The 27,656-nt window shown below is 44.9% G+C and overlaps 2 protein-coding genes across 26 annotated transcripts in view; one reads left to right on the top strand and one right to left on the bottom strand.

Moving 5' to 3' along the window:
- Positions 1 to 18,787, top strand: part of LOC105481378 (four and a half LIM domains 1) — a 72,122-nt gene extending 53,335 nt beyond the window's left edge. For 13 of the 22 annotated variants that reach the window (XM_071088603.1, XM_071088605.1, XM_011740916.2 and 10 more), the window contains exons 3-8: positions 13,808 to 13,989; positions 14,424 to 14,598; positions 15,200 to 15,369; positions 15,865 to 16,051; positions 16,669 to 16,868; positions 17,310 to 18,787. In XM_071088603.1, the coding sequence (XP_070944704.1) occupies positions 13,834 to 13,989; positions 14,424 to 14,598; positions 15,200 to 15,369; positions 15,865 to 16,051; positions 16,669 to 16,868; positions 17,310 to 17,393 (972 nt within the window). In that variant the 5' untranslated portion in view covers positions 13,808 to 13,833 and the 3' untranslated portion in view covers positions 17,394 to 18,787. Of the gene's footprint in view, positions 1 to 4,043; positions 4,152 to 12,254; positions 12,341 to 13,807; positions 13,990 to 14,423; positions 14,599 to 15,199; positions 15,370 to 15,864; positions 16,052 to 16,668; positions 16,869 to 17,309 lie in introns of those variants that run through there. The other 9 variants (XM_071088606.1, XM_011740924.2, XM_071088607.1 and 6 more) reach the window with 7 other exon arrangements.
- Positions 18,788 to 25,592: 6,805 nt separating this feature from the next.
- LOC105481376 (MAP7 domain containing 3) overlaps positions 25,593 to 27,656 on the bottom strand; it is a 34,264-nt gene continuing 32,200 nt past the window's right edge. For 3 of the 4 annotated variants that reach the window (XM_011740913.2, XM_011740914.2, XM_011740910.2), the window contains exons 17-19: positions 27,265 to 27,343; positions 27,074 to 27,171; positions 25,593 to 25,848 (exon numbers count right to left, since the gene is read on the bottom strand). In XM_011740913.2, the coding sequence (XP_011739215.2) occupies positions 27,106 to 27,171; positions 27,265 to 27,343 (145 nt within the window). In that variant the 3' untranslated portion in view covers positions 25,593 to 25,848; positions 27,074 to 27,105. The remainder of the gene's footprint in view (positions 25,849 to 27,073; positions 27,172 to 27,264; positions 27,344 to 27,656) is intronic. The other variant, XM_011740912.2, reaches the window with a different exon arrangement.

Genomic DNA, 27,656 nt, shown 5'->3' with positions numbered 1-27,656 from the left:
GAGAAATTGTTGGCAGAGGGATTAAGTAGCCTGACAAAATTATATTGAGAAAAAAAACTTGCAGTCTATTAATTTATTAGTAGTAGATATGAGGGAAAGAAGAGTAATGTAAAAAAACAAATGGACACGAAACCACGGATAAATCCACAAAGACTCCATTACAGTTTGTTATCAGCCTCTTGCCCCTGGCCATGACTAATGGCCAGTAATTGTTTGAATTTGGAAATTTCTTCAGGAAAAGAAAAATCTAGTAAAGGGAGAAAGGTGACCACAAGTCAAGCTGTGAATGAGGAAGTCCTGAAATGTGGGCCAAGTGGGTCACTGAATTTGCCGTGTTTGATTCTTCGGTTGCACCACTTTGAACTTTTGAAGTTTGATCCTCCCAGTGGTGTTTCTGAGGTAGAGAGGCTAGGATTAGATTGCAGTGTGAGAAATCCCACAAACGTGATTCTACTGTAATCTTACTGTTCTCTCTCGCTCCTTGATAACTGGGATCCCATTGAAGGGGGTTCATTTTTGACATCTCAGAAGAAGCTCATTGTGAAGTCTAAAATAAAGTGCCACTCTTCCCTACACCAGCTCTGCCTCCCATATTCCCCATTATTTTCCCAGTCACCCGGAGTCACAACCTCAGAGAGATCCTTGGCTCCTTCCCCTTCTTTCAGTCCTTGTAGAGCCCTGTCACAGTGTCCCTTACATCTAGTTTTTCCTTTCCATGCTCATTGCCTCTGCCTGTCATTCTTTCAGTCTTTCCTTGCATCTCAGTGGATAATAGAAGTACCCTGTGCTGTCTCCCTGCCTCCTCTCCTCTCTGAGATCTGCTCTTCTTATCACTGCTTGCGTGACTCCATCTCATTCTTCCCTTGCACCAGTTGCAGAAAGGTCCTCCGCGTGTGACTTTCCCTCTTCTCTAGCTTTCGGTCCCACTACTTCCTTATACTGTGTTTCTGTCACACCCCAAACCCCCCAGCTGCATCCTGCTTCTTGAACACGTCCTGTGTTTTTCTCATACCTCAGGTGACATGGTACCATTTTCTTGGAATCCTCCCTCCCCCTTGTCCGCATGCCAAAGTCTTAATTATTCTTCAGGGACCAGGTCAAATGCCATAACATCCATCAAGTCTTTTCTGATCTCCAAACCAGATGTGATCTCTCCCTGTGATAAATCTCAGTAACACTTTATACCTTTCTTGTAATACTTGTAAGGCTCTGCCTTGCATGGTAGTCATTTGTATATTTATCTTGTTACACTTGAAAGTAAGGACTTTATTTTATTCTTTGTGACCAGCAAAATATCTTGCACCACATAGTAGGGCATCTGTCCAATAAGTGCTTGTCATATATAATAAAGCAGTGGCTGGGGTGATATTATCTACAAGTTAACCCAACAATAGGTCATAATGCATGTGCAGATAGGACCATAAGGATGTGTAGATAAACCCTGAAGTAAATGATTTGCAGAGGATCACATGGAAGGGAAACTTAGGTAGTTTGATACCTAGCACTCACTGAAAAAGTAGTCCTGATACTGCTAGAGTGTGAGACTTAGAAGGCCTGAAATGTAACCATCATACACCAAGGAGAGTTGCTCCCAAACACCAGCCAGCTCCATCAATAGTATGTAAAGGTGCTTTGTAAACAGTACAGTGATTCTTAAAGATATTATTAAACATCATACTGTTAATGTGTAACAAGATTGACTCAGATGCCAATGAAACCCATGACTCCAGGTACCTGTGAAATAACCAGCAAGGGTTCCGAGCCACTGATCGAAGACAGGACAAAGTTACCAACTATTCTTCCTAAGAAATTGTTTCTCATCATGCAAAGGGTCGTTTCTGTCTTGGTTTTGTGAAAGGTCTAATTCTGTGGCTTGAGGACATCTGCAGTAGGGCCAGATGTCAGAGCAGGTAGTAGTCATGCTTCATGAAGTTTTTAGGAAGGCAGAGTTACCTGGTTGATGGAAATGGAAATAACTGGAATAAATGCTATTGTTGGAGGCCCAAGCTCCCAGCCCATCCTGGCTGGTCATAGTTGACTAATTCATGGTGGTCAAAAAGTGATTCTCTTGTCTTTGAATTTTCTCTTGTATTTTAGGCAAAATAGATTTGTTTTTTGATACTTTCATAAAGCTATCTATCCATATTCTGTTATCGCTTTTCAAAATGATAAGAAACCTAAAGAACTACCATACTTGCTAAAAGAAGACACTTCCTGATGCATAGCTTGAAACAGGAATTGACTTCCTAAAGGAAAGTATTAGGCACACCAAGCCTATTGTTCACAGCGCTGCAAGAGAGGTATTTCAACATACATGGGCTCTTCCTAAAAATATACCTTGCTAAAATAAAAAATTCAGGGTTCATTAAGGTTAATCATCTAATAAAGTAAGAGAGTTTCCTCTAGGTGAAAAGTTTCAGTTTATTTTAGGGGTGTGGTGTTGTTACAACTGGCTAATCTGTGCACCATAATTTAATCAGGCCGGATAAGAAAGAGACTAGAAAGGCGTGGAGCAAGAGCACAGTGTAGCTTCTCTTCTTTTCCCAGGCTTATTTTTTTTTCTCTAACATGTAATAAATTTGCTCGTAACAACCTGGCTTTTATTGTGTCATTTTCTAGCTAACTGGGAGTTACTGATGTCAGCTGTCTTTTAGAATAATTTTTCCTTAAACATTTGAAGATCATAAGAATTGGGGAACTCATTCATTCATTTTCATGGAGCATTTACTGCTGTCCTACTCTGTGCTTTAGGAACATGAAGACCAGCAAAGCACTGCCCTGGCCCTCAACCTGGTAGGGGAGATGTGTGAATAGGGTCAAAACCAGTGACATGCACTGTTAAACAAGACAGTGGCTATAAAGGTGTCTGTACCAGCGTGAAGGTCAGCCTGCCTTCCTTGAAGTTGAGTGGCCAAAACCACTTTCAGGATTGCAGGTGGGACTGTGTTTTGGAGGCTTGATGGACTTTTCAGTTATTTAGTTCATTCTTTCAAGGAATAGTTACTGAGAGCCTCCTGGGAGCTGGGCAGTGTTCTAGGCTCTGGGGCCACTGCAGTGAGCTCCAGTACTAAATCCCTGCCTTCATGGAGCAGAGCAGGAGATCAGACAACAAGGAGAGATATCAGTGCAATACCAGCAGACTTGAAGTAGGGAAAGGAACAACCATGACTCTGGGCACAAGGGACAGTGAGGAGGCCAGGGAGGTGGGAGTGAGGGAAAGGAGGCTGAGGGTAAGGCCAGAGAAGGAATATGGAAGAAGGTCCTGGAGGGACTTAGGGGCTTTCTTTTCCTAGAATGTGCTCCTAATGACCAGCCTCCAGCCGTCTGATGGTCTGTTGAGCTATTATAACATGTTAGGTTGATGTCTTCATTTTCATTCATATTTTTCCTTTTATTGTCCCTGACGCTGAAAAGCAAGAGGTTGAGTTTGTGAGACAAAATGTCTTCATTGTGTCTGTGGTAGGGATAGGCATAGTCTCCCCATCTTGTTCTGTGCTCTCCGCCGTTAAGGAGGTGGGGAGATTAGGATCGCTCCCCTTTCCGGTACAGTAATCTGCTGATCTCTGGAACATACCAAGGAGGACATTGAGTGACAACATCTATAATCCCCTTAATCTCTATATTCATAGTGTCTAATCTCCTTGAGTTACACTGGTAACATAAGTCTATCTCTTAGAGTTACTTTTATCATTAACAGCACAAAAATGTATTATTTATAGGGCCAAATGCAAGCTCTTGAGGCATATAAAGTGGATTAATAAGGTTGGCTCAGCGTTAAGCTATGCCAGAGCCGAGTCCAAATTTTATTCCGGTACAGGGATGACTTTCTATGTGGCCTCTCTGGCTCTGGAGCTAATTTGGATGCTGAGTAGCCCCGCAGGTATTTATATGTAGCGTTTGGTATTTTTACTGGGTCCTATTCTTCTCCCTTGGATCACCTAAAATGGTTAAGAATTTTCTAGTGGGATTAAGGTTGTGATCTCTGGGGAGGGGTGGGACATCTGCTCTCGGTTATTTTTGTGTTAGCCGCTTCCCCTTAAATGTATGTTCACAAATGAGCCACAGCCTTATCAGCTGGGGTTGAGGGAAGACTGGTCTAGGTGCTGCTCCTGAACTTGGTCTCTGAGCCATGGCTTCCCATAGACACTCAGGTAAAAACTTCATGCTCTTTATCTTATATTGAGCACAGTTTTGTTAGGGCAGTGAATCCGTCTTTTGGCTAAAAGATGGTTTTTGATGAAATGATTTTAGTCTTGTCTGAATAGTAAATAAATTATAGCTTGTCTCTGTTTTGCCTTTGCCTTTCATGCTATTTCAAAGACAAAATATTGTTCAAGTACAACGAGCAGTTTGAGTGGCTTATTTTAAAAAGAAGGAAATAAACATGTTACCACTGTATTTTTACCTTTTTCAGGACGTCTCATGAAACTATAAGAGATTGTGTGAGGAAAGGTTTTTCTGGTTAGGAATTTTTGGCTTCCTTTTTATAAGATACAATTCTTCATCTTGACAGTACTTTACATCCAAGGTGTTTGGAGAAGGTATATCGAATGTGGAGCCGGAAGGAGGAACATTTGTAACTAAGAAAGTGCATAATGACCTAGCACATCTTCTCCCTTTTGCTGACAATGTTTTAAATCTTCCCAAAGTAACAGCTATGTTCGTTTTGATATGATAAGTATGTTATTAATTGTTTTTAGCAGAAAAAGGGGCACATTTTGGACTCCCTGGGCCATGAGCATTTTCTTCTGGTTTTGTAACCTTACAATTAAGGAAGCCCTTTGGCCATCGACAAGGAATCTATGAACTAGGGGCTGAGGGGACAAAAGTCCAGTTATTTGAAGCCAGGAGGGTGGCTGTGGCCCTGTGGCCCTCTGCCTAAGTAATGGTTCCCTTTCTTGGAGCTGGTAAAGTCAGACAGTTAGGTATAAAGAAGGCACTTCGTCCTGTCTCCCAGCTTTCAGATTAAGGGACAAAGTCATTATCTATTTTTTTTTCTTGAAAAATCATTTTTTAAAAACTCGCTGCCTGCCAATATTTAAACAATGGAAATACTTTAGGAAATTTCTCTTTTTGGGGTTTTAAAGTAAATATGCTGCAATGGAATTCCCTACCTTAATGAATTAATATGTAATGTCTTCCCTGTTCCCAAGTGTTCAAAAGTTGTCTGGTTTTTCCCCCCCCCCAACCCTCAGGAGCTGTTTCACAAACATGGTACCAAATGCTTGAGATTGTGGTTATCAGCCAAGATACACATTCTCTGGGTGTAGGCAAACTAGTCAGCTGTACTAGTTGTCCTGATGAACCTTAAATGCTTGTTAGCTGGTAGAATAAGTCTTCATTTTGTTTACTAATTGACAGAATAGTGACAGAAAGTTTAAAAGTTTAAGTAGTGACCGAAAGTTTGTAGCGTACCCAACCTTGGGTTTCAAATTGCACCAAATTCTTATGTCGTTCTTGTGTACGTAAGTCTGGAGGCTATAATAACTAAATAAACATGTTACCACTATATTTTTACCTTTTTCAGGACGTCTCATGAAACTATAAGAGTGGCTAAATGAGACCAATTATTTGTACCTTTTAGATGATTTTTGAATTCAGGAAATTGCATTTTGTATTGCATTAGGTTAATAGGTTCATGAAAGCAGAGAAGAATCGGCCCATGAGAGAGAGAAGTCCTCATAGAAAATCAGTGTTGCCCTGAAACGGGCTCAGTATGGGCAAAATAGAAGCTAGGATAATTGGATCCAAATTCATTTTTAGTGACTATCCATATACTGAGAGGACATTTCAAGGACAAAAAAAGTATACTCTTGACATTGAAGACTTTCAGTCTGCAAAATTATGTAGATTCAATTTCTTTAGCCTTTGGCCTTTCAAGTCGAAGACCAGGATCGGGGTATGGAGGGGGATCAGGTCACTTGACATATTACACAGCCATCGATTCCCTTCACCAGCCACTACTTAGTGGGCTGCACAAGCCCGCCAGTCTTTTCTCGGGGCAGGGATGGAAAATGAGAGGGTAGGATGAGAGGAGAGTAATCCAACTGGATTGGCTTCTTAAAATTCAGAAGATTTGGGTGAGGGTGAAACTGAACATTTTGTACTTTTAATGACCACCAAATGACTGCCTACTACTTTACCACAGCTGGAGAAACTAAAAACACATGCTCTTTTGCAGCTGGGTCAGAAATGCTTTTTTTCCCATATGAAAGAGGGGCTGCGTTGCACATAATCTGTGCAACATTATGAAAAATCTTCATATACAGACAAAATGGTACTAGAATTGAATCTGGACTGCAGGAAGTTCAGTGGCACATAATTTTTCTTTTAATAATCTATATCGAACCCTCCTGACACCTGATATAATATAAAATGGCATTAGTTATACATCAGTGACCCAAAAAAGATTTGTTTTTTTCTAAATGCAGCATACCAGTGAAGTTGCTAATAACATTGAATCATTCTGTACATGTTCTGTTTTGAAGGGAAAAAACACTTTCTGATTTGTGTATGAAATTGTATGAAACACTACTTTTCAGCCGTGACTCATGAGCTCCGTCTCATTGCAGCTCCTTAGGTATTTATTCCCAAATGTCTGACGACACCTCCAGGTGCATTAGCATGTCTGCTACACAAGTGTCCTATTCATCGGCTAAGGCTTCGCTCCATTTGTTGAATGTTCTGAGGAAAGCATTATACCCTTTCTTTGGAAGCCAGTGTTTATGTGTGGAGTCACTAATGTACTGGTATGTTGGATTTAGTGATGAACAGATCTGAAATAACCTGATTTTTTTCCATTTGGGTTGTTGTTCATTGTTTACACTGTACATTACACCCTTCACAGAAAGCACATAGAAAAATGCTACCTACTGATGATATTCACGTTCTCCTTAAACACTCATAGTTTGATCAACTCAGGCATGAGGGAGAAAATGAACACTAGGAAGAAATACATGAGAAAATACATGTCAAAACACGAGCAAGATTTATTAAATACAAATCAAATCTTCTTTAATGAGAGGTTTATAGTAAAAAAAGAAAAAAACAAATGTTGTAATGTTGTATTACTCGTATGTGTACATGATTAAATCGAAAGCCAAAACTTTTAATTAAGATACTGAGGTTTATTTAGGCACCTCTCAGCATGTTGGATGTAGTTCAGGAATTTTCTGAAAAAGGAAGCTTGTTTATTATGTGAAAAAATGATGTGTCTTTTGAAGCAGGCATAGAAAGTCAGGCTACCCTTTTGGAATAAATATCTAAAATTCTGTCACCCAGCCACATTTCTAACTGCATTCTAAGCTTGTAAAAACTTTTTAATTTAATTAATTTTAAAAATTAAATTATTTAATGCTTTCTGTCTTAGAAAATGAGGGGATATTTATGTTACCCTAAAGTGTAGGTTAGACTTCAGCACCTTACACGTCATATAAGATGATTTTTAAAATCAGGAAATAGCATGTCATATTGCATTAGGTTCTTCAGTTCATGAAAGCAGAGGAGAATAGGCCCAACAAAGAAGAGAAGTCCTTACAGAAAGGAAATCAGTGTGGTCCTGAAACAGGCTTCGTATGGACAAAATGGAGGCTCACATAATTGGATTAGAAGCCACTTTCAGTGACTGTCCACATACCGAAGTTTTAGAAACTTAGTTGTGGTAACTTATCTCCATCTGTCAATCAGCAGGCATATACTGAGGGATTTCTGTATACAAGGCCCTGGATTAGGTACTGGGGCCCCTAGTGTATGAGCAGAACTTTTTGTGATAGAGAAACCTCACTTGTTAGCACTAAGGAATGTATCCAAGTCACTCGGTACCAAAGTATGTTAGCAGCGGGGAATCTGTGTGGGTCTGTAGCAACCTCAGTTCTTGCCTCCTCAAGGAAGCACAAGGCAGAGGGAGAAGCCAAGGCAACTTTTAGAGCAGGAGTGAAAGTATTAAAAAGTTTTAGAGTCGGGCGCGGTGGCTCACGCCTGTAATCCCAGCACTTTGGAAGGCCGAGGCGGGCGGATCACAAGGTCAGGAGATCGAGACCATGGTGAAACCCCGTCTCTACTAAAAATAGAAAAAAATTAGCCGGGCGCAGTGGCGGGCGCCTGTAGTCCCAGCTACTCGGGAGGCTGAGGCCGGAGAATGGCGTGAACCCGGGAGGCGGAGCTTGCAGTGAGCCGAGATTGCGCCACTGCACTCCAGCCTGGGTGACAGAGCGAGACTCCCGTCTCAAAAAAAAAAAAAAAAAAAAGTTTTAGAGCAGGAGGCCGGGCACGGTGGCTCACGCCTGTAATGCCGGCACTTTGGGAGGCTGAGGCGGGTGGATCACTTGAGGTCGGGAGTTGGAGACCAGCCTGGTCAACATTGTGAAACCATGTCTCTACTAAAAATACAAAAATTAGCCAGGCCTAGTGGTGCATGCCTGTAATCCCAGCTACTTGGGAGGCTGAGGCAGGAGAATTGCTTGAACCTGGGAGGCGGAAGTCGCAGTGAACAGAGATCGATCACACCATTGCACTCCAGCCTGGGTGACAGAGTGAGACTCCATCTCAAAAAAAAAAAAAAAAAAAAAAAAAAAAGTTTTAGAGCAGGAATGAAAGTAAAGTACACTTGGAAGATGACCAAGCAGGCTACTTGAGAGAGTCAAGTGCGTGGTTTGACCTTTGACCTGGGCTTTTATATGTTGGCATGATTCGGGTGTTATATTACTTCTCTCCTAATTCTTCCCTTGGGGTGGGCTGTCTGCATGCCCAGTGGCCCTCCAGCACTTGGGAAGCGCCGCATGCGCGTGGTGTTTACTGAAGTTGTGTGCATGCTTACTTTAAGTGATTTTTTTTTCCCTTAGCAGTGGAGCATTCCCAGACGTAGGTCTTACACCAGTTAAATGCCGCCATTTTGCCTCTTAGTGCACATGCTTGAGCCCACTCACCCAACTCCTTAGATCTCATGGGGACGCGGCTGATCATCAGTTTCAGGTGTTTCTGTCTGTTAGGGACCGTGTTTCCTTCGTGCCAGCTGCAACCAATTATTGTTTTAGCGCGAGATAGTTTAACAACCATCTGACCTTCACCTGATGGCTGCCTGACATTCCTGGTTCAGGGGGCGCCCTCTCTTGCCTTGCTCATATCTAATACCTACTCTAGCATCCCTACTATGTACAGATGAGGGCTACACCGAGACATTAAAATTAGTCAAAGAGCTGCCCAAGGGCAAACATGCCCTCCACAAAGACAGGTGGTAAGGGAAGAAGCATTGTGATGATACGTAGCAAATGTTTCATTCAGTGATGGCTGACACGCCCATTCCCAGATAACAGCAATAGGTCAAGGCAAACGTATCTAGAAGTTTTCGAAGATTAAAAGCCTTCACATTTCATGTACTTAGAAACAGCTAAGGGGATAAAAAATTATTCCCTAAGAGATAAATGCCTAAGTACATGTAATTCTGTAAGGTTAAAGAGAGCCCAAAAGAAGAGGTAAAATGCTGGCCGGGCATAGTGGCTCACGCCTGCAATCCCAACAGTTTGGGAGGCCAAGGTGGGCAGATCACTTGAGGTCAGGAGTTCGAGACCAGCCTGGCTGACATGGCGAAACCCTGTCTCTACTAAAAATACAAAAATTAGCCAGGCGTGGTGGTATTCACCTATAGTCCTAGCTACTCAGGAAGCTAAGGTAGGAGAATTGCTTAAACCCAGGAGGTGGAGGTTGCAGTGAGCCAAGACTGCACCACTGCACTTCAGCCTGGGTGACAGAGTGAGACCCTGTCTCAACAACAACAACAACAACAACAAAGAGGTAAAATGTTATCTTTATTTTTCCCTATTCTCTCATTCCTAACAAAAGAAAAGAAAGTGCATGCTGGGCCGGGTGCGGTGGCTCATGCCTGTAAATGCACTTTGGGAGGCCAAGGCGGGTGGATCACGAGGTCAGGAGATTGAGACCATCCTGGCCAACATGGTGAAACGCCGTCTCTACTGAAAATACAAAAATTAGCTGGGTGTGGTGGCACTTGCCTGTAGTTTCAGCTACTCAGGAGGCTGAGGCAGGAGAATCACTTGAACCCAGGAGGCAGAGGTTACAGTGAGCCGAGATTGTGCCACTGCACTCCAGCCTGGTGACAGAGCGAGACTCCGTCTCAAAAAAAAAAAAAAAGAAAGAAAAGAAAGAAAGTGCGAGCTTTTCTCTCCTCATGAAGTCAAAGCTTGACAGTAGCTCAGACTCTTAGGGAGCCCACACTCAGGATCTTTGCATGTGTGTCTCAGCATTGTCATTTATAAGCTGACTTTTTAGAGTGGTTTTGGTCTTGTGCACATCAGCACATCATTCCTATTTTATACAAAATTGTGATGTGATCAGTATCTCCTCCAACTTCATCCTGAGTGCACTGCGTGCATGAGGGTTTGAAATCGTTTTGTAACAAATAATCATAATAGAAGTACATGACGTAAGCTAATTCGGGTTGCCCAGAATTCCACTTAATTTGATTTATTGCAAAACAAGTACGAAAGTTCATGAATTTGACATGGACATTGTTAACATACTTTAAGTATTTCTAGCCTGTTTACCTATTACGCAACAAGTCCAACATTCCTAGAAGTGCCTATTTTATCTTGACTAATTGTTTCCACACACATTAAAAGGACTCAAGTGAATTGTAGAAATCAATTCTAAAAGAATATGCCCTTTGAAATGATTCTCCATCTGGATACAGACTGTAGGTTAAAGTATACAATGGTGGGGAATCTAAGGTGGAAGATGACCCTAGAGTTTTCAAACTACAGAGTGAAAAAATCTTGCCTAAAGCTAGGATTCAAAAATACCAAGAGATGAAACTCTTCTTATGGATCCTGTTAACTGGGGGTTGATTCATTTCATTTTCCTTTGGCTTGGTTTAAGACCATGTACTATAGGAATGATACAGTGGCCAGTGACTTCGTTGTCTGACATTTTCAACACCCTTTGTTACTTCTGTCTTCACTGGTGAGTCGTGTATTATTTTATCATCTGGATGCTTAGAACTCTGAGCAAGTCATGTTCTAGAACTATGAGACTAAACGATGAAGAACTTTGCACTGGTAATATGAAAGTTCTGAAAGTGTGTGGTTTTAAAGTGTGAAAAACATGGCAGGTAAGATCTCTCAGGTACTCTGAACCATAATACAGTCTTTCTTCTCTTCAAAACGTCTACTTCTAAATGGCATTCATTGTGTTTTCTAGTGTTTTTTCTTTTGTGTATGACACTAGTTAACCTATATTTTTTGCCATAAAGCTAGGACTCAAATACTAAGAGGTTTGACTCACCTTAGGTGGAACTTTATATAGTACTTTAACGTAGAAATATTTGGAATCAATTTCTGCTGATAAAGGTATCAAAAGCAAGTGATACTAAAACGAGTAGGTTCAAAGTTGTATACTAAATAGAGAGACCTTGGTAAGAGAGAATGAGGGATTTTCAAATATGGTCCAGAAGATAGTCTCTGAAAGGCTAAACCAGCAATGGTTACTAGCCATGCAGGAAGCCAGTGCTATCTAATCTTACAAATTCTGTTTTCCTGCCAAGTGGCATTTAGGAGCAACTGATAATTTATTTCTTGCCACTTGCTGTTACTGGAGATTTATTTGGTTTTTCAACTCAACTCAGCCCTTAACAAGAAAGCAAGTCTTTGTTGACGGCACAATATTATCAGTATGGCAAAGCTAAGACGAGGCTTCTATGTGATACTGGAAAGACCAGCAAGAATGGATTAAGGAGAGTGATTTTCCATATGCTGTCACTGTGACAGGTACTTTTCTCTATAGACACAGAGGCTAAAAGCAGTTTAAAAGCTGCCTTACCTAAACAGTACATAGTTCAAGGAGATAGACCCTGTGTCCATTGCGTTTCTAGTTTTTGTTTCTAACCCATTATATAAAGGAACATCACAGTTTGCTTTTTAGAGAAAAGTTCAAGTAAGAACCATTCTCTGGTCTTGCTAAGTCTCTTAATTATGACACAACTGTCCTAAGCAACTGTCCTTGCACAAGAATGTCACTCATCTGCTTCATCCGCCAGCTCCTTGGAGATGAGGGGGTCTGTGTGTCAGCAGGAGGCAGAAGGCCCTGTGGCTTGTCCAGTGGCCTGATTTCCTTTGTTTGGAGGCTTGGTTCTGAGTGAGAGTTCAACAGCCTTTGCCCAGGCGGCTTCTCAAACCCAGGGTGTGGTTTCCTTAGCTCACTCACTGCTGTTTGGTTGCTCATGGCAACAGGATCCAAATAACTTGGACATGTGTTTGTATAAAAAAAAAAAAAACCTGGGAATGGAACCCAAAGTGAGAGTTTGGGGCTTTCAGTTAGTAGAAGAGCTGCGGTGAGTACCGGGCAACTGCTCATTTATTTTCTCTCATTCTTTCTCTCTAAATTACACTGGATGTTTGCTAGCACAATAACCATGTTTGTGGATAGTTTTAGAAAATAGTCTTAATTCTCGTGTTTCCTGTGCAAATGAAATAATTGCTATCTATTTACCCGTGTAAATTTCTTTTTCAGGGGGAGAGGAACAAATTAGCATGTGTTTAAAGAAGTTGAAAGCTAATAGAAACTCATATTTGGTACCTTTTTGGTGGCAGGATTCTATAGGAAATGCCTTGGCAAAGGGAGCCGCAGAGTGCTTCAGTAATGCTTGGGATTGCAGGCGTGTTGTCTAGGGCCACAGCCGGGGAGGGGACCAGGGAGGGAAAACGGGCTGTTCATACGGAGGGAGTGGAAGGGATTCTTGGAATAATTTTTTCCAGACTCTATTTTAAGATTATAATTTTTAAGACAGCAAATATCCCAAATGGTACTACTGGTTACACTTCTGTGAGCATATTGATTCTCACTTGCTTGACTCAAGCGGGGGTTTGATTTTGGTCACAAAGCCACCCGTGACTATGACAAATAATTCAAGGTTGCCAAACTTGCCTGTGCCAATTGACAGTGCCGTTTATGTAAGTCCTCTCTTGCGCTATATTGCTGTGCCCTCAAAAGTCAGTAAACTGTCTTGGACAAAACTCTTTAGGATCTATTCAGGGATTTAACACTTTTCTGCTAGATTGCAAGTAAATTTAAACACGTTAAACAAATTAACAAGGATTGCTTAGGTGCCTGGTGTGGTATAGAATGAGCTGTCAGTTTCTATTCTGATGAATAGAATGTTATAGATAGGAGGAACGGGAGGCCTCCAGAGGATACTACCCTCCCTAAAAAGTGACGGAGGAAGAGCTGAAAGCGGGCCGAGAGGCTTCTTGATGACCACATGGTGGTCTTAGAGAAGCTGCTGCCTGCAGGCGGGGCTCCTGCTTTTCTGTACCCCTTTGAGCCTCTGCCCCACACTCTTCCTTTGTATAAAACAACTGCTTCTTGCCTGCCCCATCACACCCCCTCCACTCCATTGGGTCACTGCTCAATAGCACAATAGGACTGCTCAGCCATACCTCCCAGCATCCTGTCCCCTATCCGGTGACTCGGCCAACACAGGCTCTGTTCCACTTGCCCCGCTCCGTGTCTTTTGTGAATCAGCACAGTTGGTATATCTGAGCAGGGGCTTCTATCATCTCCCCAAGGGAATCACTAGCCATCGGCCTTCTGGCCCCGCGGGGCACTTTTGTTCCTGGAATCACAGTGAAGTATCTGTTGTCTTGGTGCCTGGTCGTCAGCTGGGCTGAAGGGAAAGCTGGGTCCTGGTCCCCAGACCCATGAACTCCAAGGTAGCATTGCGCAGGTGCCTCTGGGAGCCACTGCTCAGGGTGCTGGGGCATTTCCAGTGGTCATTTGTCCTGCCTGCTTGCCCCCGCAGGTCCCTCCAGCTATAAGGTGGGCACCATGGCGGAGAAGTTTGACTGCCACTACTGCAGGGACCCCTTGCAGGGGAAGAAGTATGTGCAAAAGGATGGCCACCACTGCTGCCTGAAATGCTTTGACAAGTTCTGTGCCAACACCTGTGTGGAATGCCGCAAGCCCATCGGTGCGGACTCCAAGGTAATGGGCATCCCCACGTGCCAGTGGGAAGGGCTGGGCTTCAGAGTGTCCTTTACCCACAATCATGGCAGCAGCAGCTGGCCGTTAGGATTTCCCGGCATCACTGCAGCCACCTTGAGGCCTCAAGGAAGCCTCCTCCACTCCCCAGGCCACAGTGGCCCAAGCTGTTTAATGTGGGGCTTGACTGGATGGGTGACAAGGCCATTGCCAGCTCTTCTGATTGCATTCTAAATATTTCAAGAATTGTGAGATTTTTATCCTCATCTCAGCGTCCCTCCTATCACTCATAAGAACAGTCACTGTGGGGCAGTCCCTAGGTGTAAGGGACTGTGTCATCTCGGTGGTCAGTCCCAGGGAAATGAGCCTTATGGGAGGGCTCCTGCTGCCACCCCCAGCACCCCTCATGTAGCCCACCCTGTCTGCTTGGTTTCCAGGAGGTGCACTATAAGAACCGCTTCTGGCACGACACCTGCTTCCGCTGTGCCAAGTGCCTTCACCCCTTGGCCAATGAGACCTTTGTGGCCAAGGACAACAAGATCCTGTGCAACAAGTGCACCACTCGGGAGGACTCCCCCAAGTGCAAGGGGTGCTTCAAGGCCATTGTGGCAGGTACTGCCTCCTTCCCACCCCGGGTTCCCAGGGAGGAGGCCCTGAGGGCAGACGTGATGTGGGCTTGCTTAACACGGTGGGGCTAACGTTGCTCTGAGCTGCTTTGAGATATTAGCATATATATGTACACATATACATACACGTATATATGCGTACACATATATGCTCGCACACACGCACACACTCGGAGACTAAAGAACACTGGCGAGAACAGCCTGTGGCAAGAGAATGAAGTGAACAGTATGTAGCGCTTTCTCATTTGGGCGTAGTAAGTGATGAAAGCATGCTTCTTCCTCAGGGTGTCATTCTGGGCCATGTAGTCCCTGATTTAATGTCTAAGTGCACGCAGGGTATAGAGGTGGGGGAGTGGGGCATTCAGGCACCGGATCCTAAAACAATAATGCTGGGGTCCCCACCCATGACAGAAATCCTGGGTTGGCACAAGCATAAGTAGAACACAGGTAGGTTAGTTGGAGGTGTGAGGCCAGTAACTGCAGGGCCTGCATCCCCTCACCTCTGGAGGGCCTGGGGAGGGGAGCTGAGTGGATGCAGCCCCCTGCAGAGCCTGTCAGTGGGGCTATCCAATTGCTTCCCCCTGCAGGAGATCAAAACGTGGAGTACAAGGGGACCGTCTGGCACAAAGACTGCTTCACCTGTAGTAACTGCAAGCAAGTCATCGGGACTGGAAGCTTCTTCCCTAAAGGGGAGGACTTCTACTGCGTGACTTGCCATGAGACCAAGTTTGCCAAGCATTGCGTGAAGTGCAACAAGGTATGCTTTCAAGGGAGTTCTGCATTGACCGTTGTTTCTAGAAGTGTTTGACAGTTTGCAGAGCACTTCCACACACACTATCCCATTCCATCCTCATGACAGCCCTGTGACGTAGGAATTATTATTCCCATTTTACAGATGAGGAGATCGTGGATTAGGAAGCAGTGCCGAAGCCAAGTCTTAGGCTGTCGGTATGCATCCTCAGCCCGGTGGTGTGGGTAGCCCGAATGGTATGCTGAGCTGGGCAGCCCTGGCTCCAGAGGCCTGCCTCCACCACTAAGGGGTTGTGTAACCTCACATAGGGGCTCACTTTCTCCGAGCCTTGGTGTCTTCATCTGTAAAGTGGGGATAATAATAGCCCCTGCCTCCCATGGCCGTTGTGGAGATTAAATGAGATATTGTATACCAAAGCGCCCAGCACAGTGCCTGGCACGCAGTAGGCATTCAACAAAATGGTTGTTGAATCTGAATCCGGTGCTACACTCCCTGGTCTAGGCCATCACATCTGGAGGAATCACTTACCAGGATCAGCCCTGGCATGCCGATTGCTTTGTGTGTGTTACCTGCTCTAAGAAGCTGGCTGGGCAGCGTTTCACCGCTGTGGAGGACCAGTATTACTGCGTGGATTGCTACAAGAACTTTGTGGCCAAGAAGTGTGCTGGATGCAAGAACCCCATCACTGGTAGGCTAAAGAGTCCTTGCTAAGTCTGCCAGGCTAGGTTTTGCGCATGGTAACCATCTCTCATTTTCCTGTCGTCGGTTTCATCCACAAAGGCCCCCAGAGTATGCCCTTCTCCCCTGCTATTGTGGTCCCAAAGGCCCCCCAAGAGTTTGGATTCGTCCCCAGGCCAGGTTAGCCTTTGCAATACACAACACTTCCTGACTGTTGACTAACAATGCCGGAAGTTCACAAGCCTGACACCTGCCGGCCAACACCGGCAGGCACTGCCACTTTGCAGGGGGATTCTGCAGGGAGGGGTGGGAGGAGGGTAGAAAGAAGGGGGGTGGGGGAGGTGGGGAAGGGAAAGGGGGAAGGGAGGCCGAAGAGTGATAATCTGGGATTGTCATACCCCGTATTTGAAGGCTAGTTCAGAGATGCCTGTTGGCAGGGTTTCTTTTTTTTTGTTTTGTTTTTTGGTTTGCTGTTTATTTGTTTTTGCGATCAGCAAAGCTAATCACTTCATTCCTCATCTCGCGGCCGCGATCCACGTGCCCTGGGCCCTTTCCCTTGCCTCCAATTTTCCCATCTTCCCGGGGAGCCTTGAAATGTACATTTGAGAAGACTTTTGCCATCCTCAGGGAAAAGGACTGTGTCAAGAGTGAGCCACCCAGTCTCTAAAGCTAGGAAGCCCCCAGTGTGCCACGGGAAACGCTTGCCTCTCACCCTGTTTCCCAGCGCCAACCTCCGGGGCAGGCATCCGGGTGGAGAGAGGACTTGTCCCTCGTGGGTGGTGGTTCTTTATAGAAAAAATCGAAGCTTAGCAGCTCCTCGAGGCCCGGTAAGTGCACACCCTACGAACAGCCCAAGTTTGCCTCCTGGTGGCCACTTTGATGTCATGGCCCTGACCTAAATCAAAGAAACTGGTTATGCTGGGAGGTCGGTGCGCGTCACAGGGCAATAGCGCGGTGGCATGGGAACGTGTGGGGTCGTTACATCAGGGAAGCCCTTGGCCGGGCTCCGGCATCTTCTCAGGTCTTTGAGAGCCATAGCAGGGTTGCGGCGGCATGGGGGACAATGGCGGCGTGGGGGACTGTGCACGATGGAGTGGAGGAGGGGGTCTGGGAGCCAGGCAGACACTGGCTCTTGCGTGCTTGTCAGTCTGTGAGTGGGGCAGGTCGTCATTTTATCTCTCTGAATCGTGGCTTCCTCACCTGTATTCATTCAGCTGTTTTTCTTGTTTTCTTTCTTTTTTTTTTTTTTTTTTCTTTTTTTTCCCCAGGGTTTGGTAAAGGCTCCAGTGTGGTGGCCTATGAAGGACAATCCTGGCACGACTACTGCTTCCACTGCAAAAAATGCTCCGTGAATCTGGCCAACAAGCGCTTTGTTTTCCACCAGGAGCAAGTGTATTGCCCCGACTGTGCCAAAAAGCTGTAAACTGACAGGGGCTCCTGTCCTGTAAAATGGCATTTGAATCTCGTTCTTTGTGTCCTTACTTTCTGCCCTATACCATCAATAGGGGAAGAGTGGTCCTTCCCCTCTTTAAAGTTCTCCTTCCGTCTTTTCTCCCATTTTACAGTATTACTCAAATAAGGGCACACAGTGATCATATTAGCATTTAGTAAAAAGCAACCCTGCAGCAAAGTGAATTTCTGTCTGACTGCAATTTAAAATTGAAAACTTAGGTAGATTGACTCTTCTGCATGTTTCTCATAGAGCAGAGAAGTGCTAATCATTTAGCCACTTAGTGATGTAAGCAAGAAGCATAGGAGATAAAGCCCCCACTGAGGTGCCTCTTGTGCCTCAGCTGGGACCCACCGTGTAGACACACGACATGCTAGAGTTGCAGCGGCTGCTCCAACTCACTGCTCACCCTCTTCTGTGAGCAGGAAAAGAACTTACTGACATGCATGGTTTAACTTCCTCATCAGAACTCTGCCCTTCCTTCTGTTCTTTTGTGCTTTCAAATGACTAACACGAATTTCCAGAAAATTAACATTTGAACTTAGCTGTAATTCTAAACTGACCTTTCCCCGTACTAACGTTTGGTTTCCCTGTGTGGCATGTTTTCTGAGCGTTCCTACTTTAAAGCATGGAACATGCAGGTGATTTGGGAAGTGTAGACAGACCTGAGAAAACGAGCCTGTTTCAGAGGAACATTGTCACAATGAATACTTCTGGAAGCTTAACAAAACTAACCCTGCTGTCCTTTTTATTGTTTTTAATTAACATTTTTAATTGATAGCAAAATAGTTTATGGGTTTGGAAACTTGCATGAAAATATTTTAGCCCCCTCAGATATTCCTGCAGTGTTGAAATTCATCCTACAGAAGTAACCGCAAAACTCTAGAGGGGGAGTTGAGCAGGCGCCAGGGCTGCCATCAACATGGATATGACATTTCACAACAGTGACGAGTTGAATCCCTTGTAAAGTAGTAGTTGTCTGCTCTTTGTCCATGTGTTAATGAGGACTGCAACGTCCCTTCTCTTGTGATTCCTAGGACTTTTCCTCAAGAGGAAATCTGGATTTCCACCTACCGCTTACCTGAAATGCAGGATCACCTACTTACTGTATTCTACATTATTATATGACATAGTATAATGAGACAATATCAAAAGTAAACATGTAATGACAATACATACTAACATTCTTGTAGGAGTGGTTAGAGAAGCTGATGCCTCATTTCTACATTCTGTCATTAGCTATTATCATCTAACGTTTCAGTGTATCCTTACAGAAATAAAGCAGCATATGAATAACCCGTCTCCTGTCTTTTCATTCTGCCTGGTGGACTCGCTATAAGGTGATACTCCTAATCCAGAAACCCAAATGACTTATTTTCCTTCCAGGATATACTCAGTTCAGTGCAGGTGCACGGAACATAGGAATTACAAACAAACCTGTAAAAACCACATTTGATTGACAAATAAATACATAAAAACTGAAACCACTCTGACCTAAAATAGTATTTCCCAGATTTTCACATCCCTGAAAAAGGATGAATTGGTTTGATGTGACCAGGGAATTAGGGAGGGAATCCCCGATGAAGCATGGCACTGAGTAGCCATCTTGGTCCCTGTTTGTTGGGTGCTACCTCGCTATGCCTTCCCCCTTGTGCCCTCTGGAACCCGGGGTCCGGGTTGAACGTGACCATCTCAATTGTGGCTGCCTCCACCTGCCAGCCGAATGACACCCTCGCTCCTTGTGGATGTGGCTCAGTAAGGAGGCTGCCCATTTGGACCCATGCACTTCAGTTAGGGGGAACATGCAGGGATGCTGTGGGCAGAGGCAGGGGTTGGCCCGGCATTGAGCCTCCCCAGTTGCCACTGCTTCTAGACTAGCACCACACACTAGTGTCTTTTCTTCACCTCTTGTGTTCTTGGGTCATCCAACCTGTCTACACCCACGTGGCCCTTACGGCACAGCACAAGAGGCCCCATGCAACAGGTGTCTGCTGCACTCTCCTCCCGGTGGAAGGGGCTTCAGACCATAAGGGCCCCTATAAGCAGAACTGGGTGGGAGGAGGAAGTGTTAGTCTTAACTGGGCCTCATGCTGAGGGTAATAAAAGCAAAGGGCAGAAGCCCTTTGGTGCTAATGTTTGCCTTCTGAGAAGGGAACAACCTGTCAGCAAGAAACTGTGAGCACTTTTAGGAATCTGGCACATCTGCTTGTGTGTGTTTCCTTGCAGAAATTGACTATGAAAACCTTGAAACCGATGAAGTCTGTCTAGTCATGTGGGGCCCCAGGGACATGAAGCTGGGTCAGGGGATGGGAAGTGGCTGCCCTCACTGCTCCCAAAGGAGTGGGCTGAGTTCCTGAGGCTACAGCAAGGAAAGGAGCCCCACCGGGAGAGGGGACCCCACCTGCCTTCATGAAGGGCTTTGGCCCCGGCTTATGCTCTCGATCCACTTCGGCTGAGCCCTGGGCCTTCAGCATCCAGACACAGGCTCCCCTGCCTACCCACGTGCTCTTTCCCATTCTGGAACTCTTCTTCACTGTGACAGTTCCTTGCCCTCCAGTCCTCAGTCCACCCTCCTTCTCAGCCCCTTCCCACCCTAACGCCCCTCCCCATCTGCCTAGATTCTATGGTCTGCATTTCATTCATTTCCCTCCTCACTCCTGTTATCCCTTTGCCCTTCTAGCCTGCTTGGCCTGCAAAACCTGAGTGGATGGCTCGAGCTCTGCTGAGGAAAAGCACCCTGGCCTAAAATTCCCAGTCCCACCACTCTGCCACTTGGCCCAAAGTCCCAAGACCACCTCCACCACCTTCCTCACCCAGGAGACTGAGGTCTATCCGGAGTCAGCTTCTAGCCATTGCTTGCTTTGTGATGCCTGCCTGTCCTTCACACTTCAGCAACTTGTGAAGCACCTACACACACCAGAGCCGACACGCACCATCACTCCCATTTCCCAGATGAGAAAACAGAGAGGTTAAGAAGTTTGCCTAAGGTCACACAGCTAATAAGTGACAAGCCACACCCTAGACACACCTCTAGCATATCACTCATGACACTAAATTGTCGTAAAAATAAGACACATCACAATAAAACCGTCATGCACAGTGCTCAGTACTTAGAAGGCATTTGTTTGTTGAATACGTGATTTTAAGTGACATAAGGCTCAGGAGAAATGAGGGTAAATTTCCACTTAACAGTTTGTCAGCAGAGAAACATTTTCTCCCTCATAATGAATGGGATCAGAATATCAAGAACCTCTCTACTTGTGATTAACAGGGTGGGCTCTGGCACCAGGCTACCAGGGTTCAAATCCTGGCTGCTCTGCCACTTTGTAGTCATGAGACCTTGGGCAAGTGAACCTCTCTGAGCTTGATCCTTCACCTGTGAGACCTAAAATTTCTACTTTGCAGAATCCCATGTTGGGGACATAATACAAGTGCTTAGTGAGGGGACTGGCACCCAGTAAATGCCAACAAATATTTCATCCCCAGCACCAAAGACACTGCTCTGGTGTCTGTGACCTACCCTGCAAGCCTCAAGACACTATGTTCACTCCCAAAGCAGTGTGGGGTGTTGGCTTGAGGGACAAACTTGGGTTTGAATATCAGCTCTGCCTCTTTCCAGCTGTGTGACCTGGAACAAATGCTGCTCTCCACAAATTTCAGTGTCCTCATAGGCATAAATGAGTACCTACACCTCATAAAGTTGTTGTGAGCACTGAAAATGCCTGGCTGGGCGCAGTGGCTCACGCCTGTAATCCCAGCACTTTGGGAGGCTGAGGCGGGCAGATCACCTGAGGTCAGGAGTTCGAGACCAGCCTGGCCAACATGGTGAAACCCTGTCTCTACTAAAAATACACAAATCAACCAAGTGTTGTGGCGTGTGCCTGTAGTCCCAGCTACTCAGGAGGCTGAGGTGGATGAATCGCTTAAACCTGGGAGGCGGAGGTTGCAGTGAGTCGAGATCACGCCACTGCATTCCAGCCTGGGAAACAGAGTGAGACTCTGTCTCAAAAAAACAAAACAAACAAACAAAAAAGAAAATGCCTATCAAGTACCTGGCATATTGCACATGTAAACCTAACTGCAATGATTACAACACATTTGGGGAAATTAGAATCAGATGGGTACCTAGGACCCATCTGGAAACACTGTAACTGGAGTGGTGAGGGGACCAAAGGCAAGGAGGCTGTTTTGGGGCCTGTTTCGACCAACCAGGCTGGCCAGGCACTGGAGGGGTGGGGTCACTGAAGATGACGGAATTGCCCCGACATGATAAAATGTCATGCATAGTCCGCCTCCGCGCTCTGGCTTCTTGGCCCTAGCTGCTGTTTTATGCCTCCTGATCCCTCTGGCTCTGGCTCCAAGGAGTTACAGGTGTTTGAGAACAGTGGAGTCTCAAAACTGAAAAGGCTGCAGAGATTGTAGCACAGCCCCATCATTTGACAGACAAGGAACAGGGATCAGAGTAGAGCAACAACGTGCATAATGTCACACGTGAGCTAGCAGCCCTCTCAGCTGGGTTCAGGTCTTCAGGGGCCTGTCTGGCATTCTTTATGGTATTTCACACTGCATTCTTGTGGTTTTGAGGGATTGGAGCAGTTAAAAAACTTCATTCCACATGCAGTGTCTACAATGACACAGGCATAGAAAATGCGCTGATCTGCAGAATCTGCTGGTAGAGGCCAGGGGTCTGTCCCTCCGGGTAGAGGACACCAGGATGGGAAATGCAAGGCAGCAATGCGCGAGGGGAAGGCTAGGTCAATGTCCATCACCTTGGCCTTGTAAACAGGAACATCCTGGTAGACAGTTTCAATGGCTGGATCAACAGGACCTGGCGCCAAACTTGGCAGTGAAGAGTTTCCAGCTCAGATGAGACACAGGGAGGTGATATGTTTGACAGGAATAGGATGTGCCTAGTTTGTGCTGATTCAAAAGTATATAGAATGCTCTAGCATGTTCAGTGGGGGAATGGCTACCATCATTCTCATAAGCACCAGACCCCAAAGACTGGGGATAAACAAGGACCTTGCCTTATCAAAAACAAAACCTAGTAAAGCAGAGGTCCCCAACCTTCGGGCCATGGACTGGTGCTGGTCTGTGACCTGTTAGGAACTGGGTCACAGAGCAGGAGTTGAGTGGCAGGAGAGCAAATCTTCATCTGTATTTACAGTGGCTCCCCATCACTTGCATTGCCGCCTGAGCTCGGCCTCCTGTCAGAGCAGTAGCGGCATTAGATTCTCATAGAAGTGAGAACCCTATTGTGAACCACGTATGTGGGGGATCTAGGTTGTGCGCTCCTCATGAGATTCTAATGTCTGATGATGTCACTGTCTCCCATCATCCCCAGGTGGGACCGTCTAGTTGCAGGAAAACAAGCTCAGGGTTCCCACTGATTCTACGTTATGGTGAGTTGTATAATTACTTCATTATATATTACAATGTAATAACAGAAATGCACTTGAATCATCCTAAAACCACCGCACCATCCCCACCAAAGGTTCATGGAAAAATTGTCTTCCACAAAACCAGTTCCTGGTGCCAAAAAGGTTGGGGACTGCTGGAGTAAAGCATGATTTAAAATTGGAAACTAAACACTCACAGGCAGATCAGAATATTTGTTTTGCCATTCACAGTAACAGTGATGTCAAGAGATGAGTATATAAAAGAGCACAATTAACCACCTGAGCATGCACGCCCAGACTTTTCAAAGCAAGAGGGTTTTCCTCATCCAAGGTGAGCACCAAATGTGAGAATTAAAGGGGCGAGGGGAGGAGGGAAAGGGGAGTAACCGCTTAAAGGGCACAGATTTTCTTTTCAGGGTGATGAAAATGCTGCAGAACTAGATAGTGGTATTGGATAGCTGCACAGCCTTGTGAATATCCACTTTAAAATGGTTACTTTTAGGTTATACGATTTTTATTAGGATAAAAAAAGCAAGATCAGCCCTATAAAACAGGGCAAGAAAAAAACAAGAAATTAAAAAAAAAAAATTCAAAAGATACTGTAGTAATAAGCCTCAACTTACACAAGAGAACCATCACAGGGAAGAGTAACAAGCACTGAAATAATTGCAGGAAGACAACCAGAGCTTGAAAACTCACATCTAGGCTGGGTGTGGTGGCTCATGCCTGTAATCCCAGCACTTTTGGAGGCTGAGGCAGGAAGATCACTTGAGGCCAGGAGTTCAAGATCAGCCTGGGTGACAGGGCAAGACTCCGTCTCAAAAAAAAAAAAAAAAAAAGGAAGACGACAGAGAGAGAGAGAGAGAGAGAGAGAGAGAGAGAGAGAGAAGCCAGGTATGGTGCCATGACTGTGGTCCCAGCTACTCAGGAGGCTGAGGTGGGAGGACTATGAACCTCAGAGTTTGAGGCTGCAATTAGCTATGATTGTGCCACTGCACTCCAGCCTTGGCCACAGAGTGAGACCTTGTCTCTAAAACAAACAAACAAACAAACAAACAAACTCACGTCTTTCTATTCCAGAAGTGGAACTCTGCCAAATCACCAACTGGATGAAGAGGGAAATCAGAGAATTCGATTCCTGTTCATTGAATTTGCTGGCTGCTTGTGTTCGTAGCTTGGCCAACAATTGGTGTTGCCTTTGTACCACCACCAGTACACTTTTTTGAGTATTATAATGAAAAAACCCTTGTTTTATCTGCAAAGTTTATTTTATATAGCACACATTTATATGGAACTGTAACGGTATTTCAACACATGATATTTGTGCAGAAAAATAACAAACTCTTTTGTTAGGATGATTGTCTCTGTGTTATACATGAAAGACCTAGTATATAAAAATAGTTTTTAAACCAAAGGTAACTTTCTCTATTCTATATCAAAAGTACAATACTCTGAGTGGCAAAGAACCAGGGAATCTGAAAGAATTACCTCCTTTTACTAATCCAGGACTGGCAGCCAGAAGGAACACTGGCCTGCTTCGGACTATTTGCAATTCAACACTGAAAACTCATTATTAGAATTAATCTGCATTTGAATTTTATGGAATCATAATACTGTGTGTGCATACATACGTGTATGTACATCTGTGTGCATTTCTGTGTGCCCATCACGCGGACTCACTGGCAGCCAGTGGCTAGAGAAAGGCAAGCAAAATTTGGTTATATCTCAAGCCTGAGTATATACTCAACGACAGAACTGGAGAGTACAGGCCGAAAAATACTTTAAACATTAAACATTTCGAGGAATTAAACATACCCCATGGGACAAGAGCCATGTACTCCTTTATGTACACAATGAAAATAATATATGTTTCTGTAGATAAATACCAATATGTTCTTCAAAAGGAAACACTGACAAGAGCATGAAAGGTGCTGACTGTTCCAAGATGGGGCTTTACAGGACTCCCAGCATTTGAGGCTATTGGTGCCTGTGTACTCACTGGCACAAATGGGTAGAGTTAAAAATATACATATATCATGGTAAAATACAATTTATTGGATTTTGCAACCTTTGGTATTTTTATATTAGAAACAATCTGACACAGCTCTTGTGAGTGATCCTGCGGCCCTTGCATAATCTATTATGTTCTCTACAAGATCAACTGTGAGGTTTTAGCTGTCAAAATTGTCACTGGTACACAGAAAAATCATTACTTGGCTGGGCCCAGTGGCTCACACCTGTAATCCCAACACTTTGGGAGGCCAAGACAGGTGGATCACTTGAGGCCAGGGGTTCAAGACCAGCCTGGTGAGCATGGTAAAACCCCATCTCTACTAAAATACAAAAAATTAGCCAGGTGTGGTGGCACATGCCTGTAATCCCAGCTACTGGGGAGGCTGAGACAGGAGAATTGCTTGAGACCAGGAGGCGGAGGGTGCAGTGAGCTGAGATTGCGCCACTGCACTGCAGCCTGGGCGACAGGGCAGGACTCCGTCTCAAAAAAAAAAAAAAAAAAAAAAGTAAAAGAGAAAGAAAAAGAAAAAGCATTACTTTAAGATTTCAAATATAAACTGAAAGAGAATTAGTTCTGCAATCATATTCTTCTAGAAACTCCACAATTACACTTTCAGGAAAGCATCCTTGATGCACTCGCTCCAGCAAACACATTGGTAGGACAACACAAGAATAAGAGACAATGGTGATTTTCCAAAGAAAACAAAAACAACTCTTTACTTAGAGCTCTTGCTTAGACACAAGAGAACAACATGATTTTTAACATATTCTGAGATATACATCAAGGTGATCTTTTGACAGTTTCTTTCAATTTTTCGGTGTTACTTCCTTTACCAGGTTCAAGTCAGAAGCAGAAAAATTTGAGGACTGATGGGCCCAGGAGTTGAGTTATCCAGAGTGGAAGATGTATTCATCTCCCAGGCTGAGTAAGGTTTACATATCTGACTAGAGGGAAAAATAAAAGAAAGATTAGTAGAGAAGATGCTAGTCTCACAGCAACTTGTCCCTGGCCTCCCTTCAGGGTACATGCCCAGGACCCTCAGCAGCCCCTCTGGAGTTGCTGACACACCGGTCCTATAAATGTCCTTCACTTCCCCAGTCCCCAACCAGGCCCAAGGTGCTTCTCAATTTCAAAGAGAACTTCTCAAGGAAAGAAAAACAAGAGGCTTCTGGTTTTGGAAACACAGGTTGAGGCTTATTCTGAAGACTTCCCTAATCTTCTGCCCTAATCAACTGTCTGTGTGCTTGCCAAGCAACCAGCAGACCAGGAGCTCAGAGGAGTCTGGGATGCAAGTTTGAAAAGAACATTTTTTTTTTTTTTTGAGACAGAGTCTTGTTCTGTCACCCAGGCTACAGTGCTAGAGTGCAGTGGCACAATCTCAGCTCACTGCAACCTCTGCCTCCTGGGTTCAAGTGATTCTCCAGCCTCGGCCTCCAAAGTAGTCGGGATTACAGGCATGCATTATCACACCCGGCTAATTTTTGTATTTTTAGTAGAGATGGGTTTTTTTTTTTTTTTTTTTTTTTGAGACGGAGTCTCACTCTGTCGCCCAGGCTGGAGTGCAGTGGCCAGAACTCGGCTCACTGCAAGCTCCGCCTCCCGGGTTCACGCCATTCTCCTGCCTCAGCCTCCCGAGTAGCTGGGACTACAGGTGCCCGCCACCTCGCCCGGCTAGTTTTTTGTATTTTTTAGTAGAGATGGGGTTTCACCGTGTTAGCCAGGATGGTCTCGATCTCCTGACCTCGTGATCCACCCGTCTCGGCCTCCCAAAGTGCTGGGATTATAGGCTTGAGCCACCGCGCCCGGCCGAGATGGGGTTTCATCATGTTGGCCAGTCTGGTCTGAAACTCCTGACCTCAAGTGATCTGCCTGCCTTGGCCTCCCAAAGTGCTGGGATTACAGGTGTAAGCCACTGCACCTGGCCAAAACTTATTTTTTATATCTGGCATGAAATGTGGGACATAAAAATTAGAATCAAGTCATCTACTCTCTATTCTCTCAAAACCAACTTAATGGAAGACTCTCACATCATTCCTGCAGACCCACAATTGTCTTCTTCTCTTCCAAAGCTATATGGTGCAAAGATTGCCCTGGAACAGCTAGAAGGAGGGGAGTGGGGTTTGGGGTCAACTGCCTTTCAAGAAAAAGGTGGATGAGATGAGGCCTTACCCTAATGAGGAGAAACAGGTTTGCTTCTTCTCTTATCGTCTAAAGGTGTCTGGGGACTTTGGCGAGATGTCATGGAATCCTTCAGATTTTGTTTGTGCCTGTCAGGAGAAAAATGTGACAAAGATAGTTCTGCGACTTACAATGTTGGTGATCTTGTCACAGATACACTGCTGCTCATAATTCATACTAACAGAGGATCTGCTGGTGGTGTTGGTTTCATCTGCCTTTCTGGTTTTTGTTGTGTGACTGGTCATTCTTTTGGAAGATGGTCTGGAAAGAGACAGTTTGGTTAGAATCCCAATTATTCCCAAACCAAGGCTCTGGCCTAAAAGCAGCTTTGTCTTTTGATTAACTTCTAAGAAATGCCTTGGAATTAAAAAACATTTCAGAATCATAGAACAGGATGACTGAAAGGAACCCTAGAGATCACAGGACACACTGATTTTCAAACTGTATTCCAGAAAGCCCTAGGTCCCACGGAAGCACCAGGAGTAGGAGCAGCTAAGCACGCAGGACTCCAGAAACCCTGTCCCTCCCTTAGATTGGTCAAGGATGGGCCAGTGAGGTGTAGTAACAGAACTGG

Source organism: Macaca nemestrina, chromosome X, assembly GCF_043159975.1.
Source record: "Macaca nemestrina isolate mMacNem1 chromosome X, mMacNem.hap1, whole genome shotgun sequence".
NCBI lineage: Eukaryota > Metazoa > Chordata > Mammalia > Primates > Cercopithecidae > Macaca > Macaca nemestrina.
The sequence above is the reverse complement of the archived record's forward strand: the minus strand, read 5'-3'. Positions and strand labels throughout refer to the sequence as shown.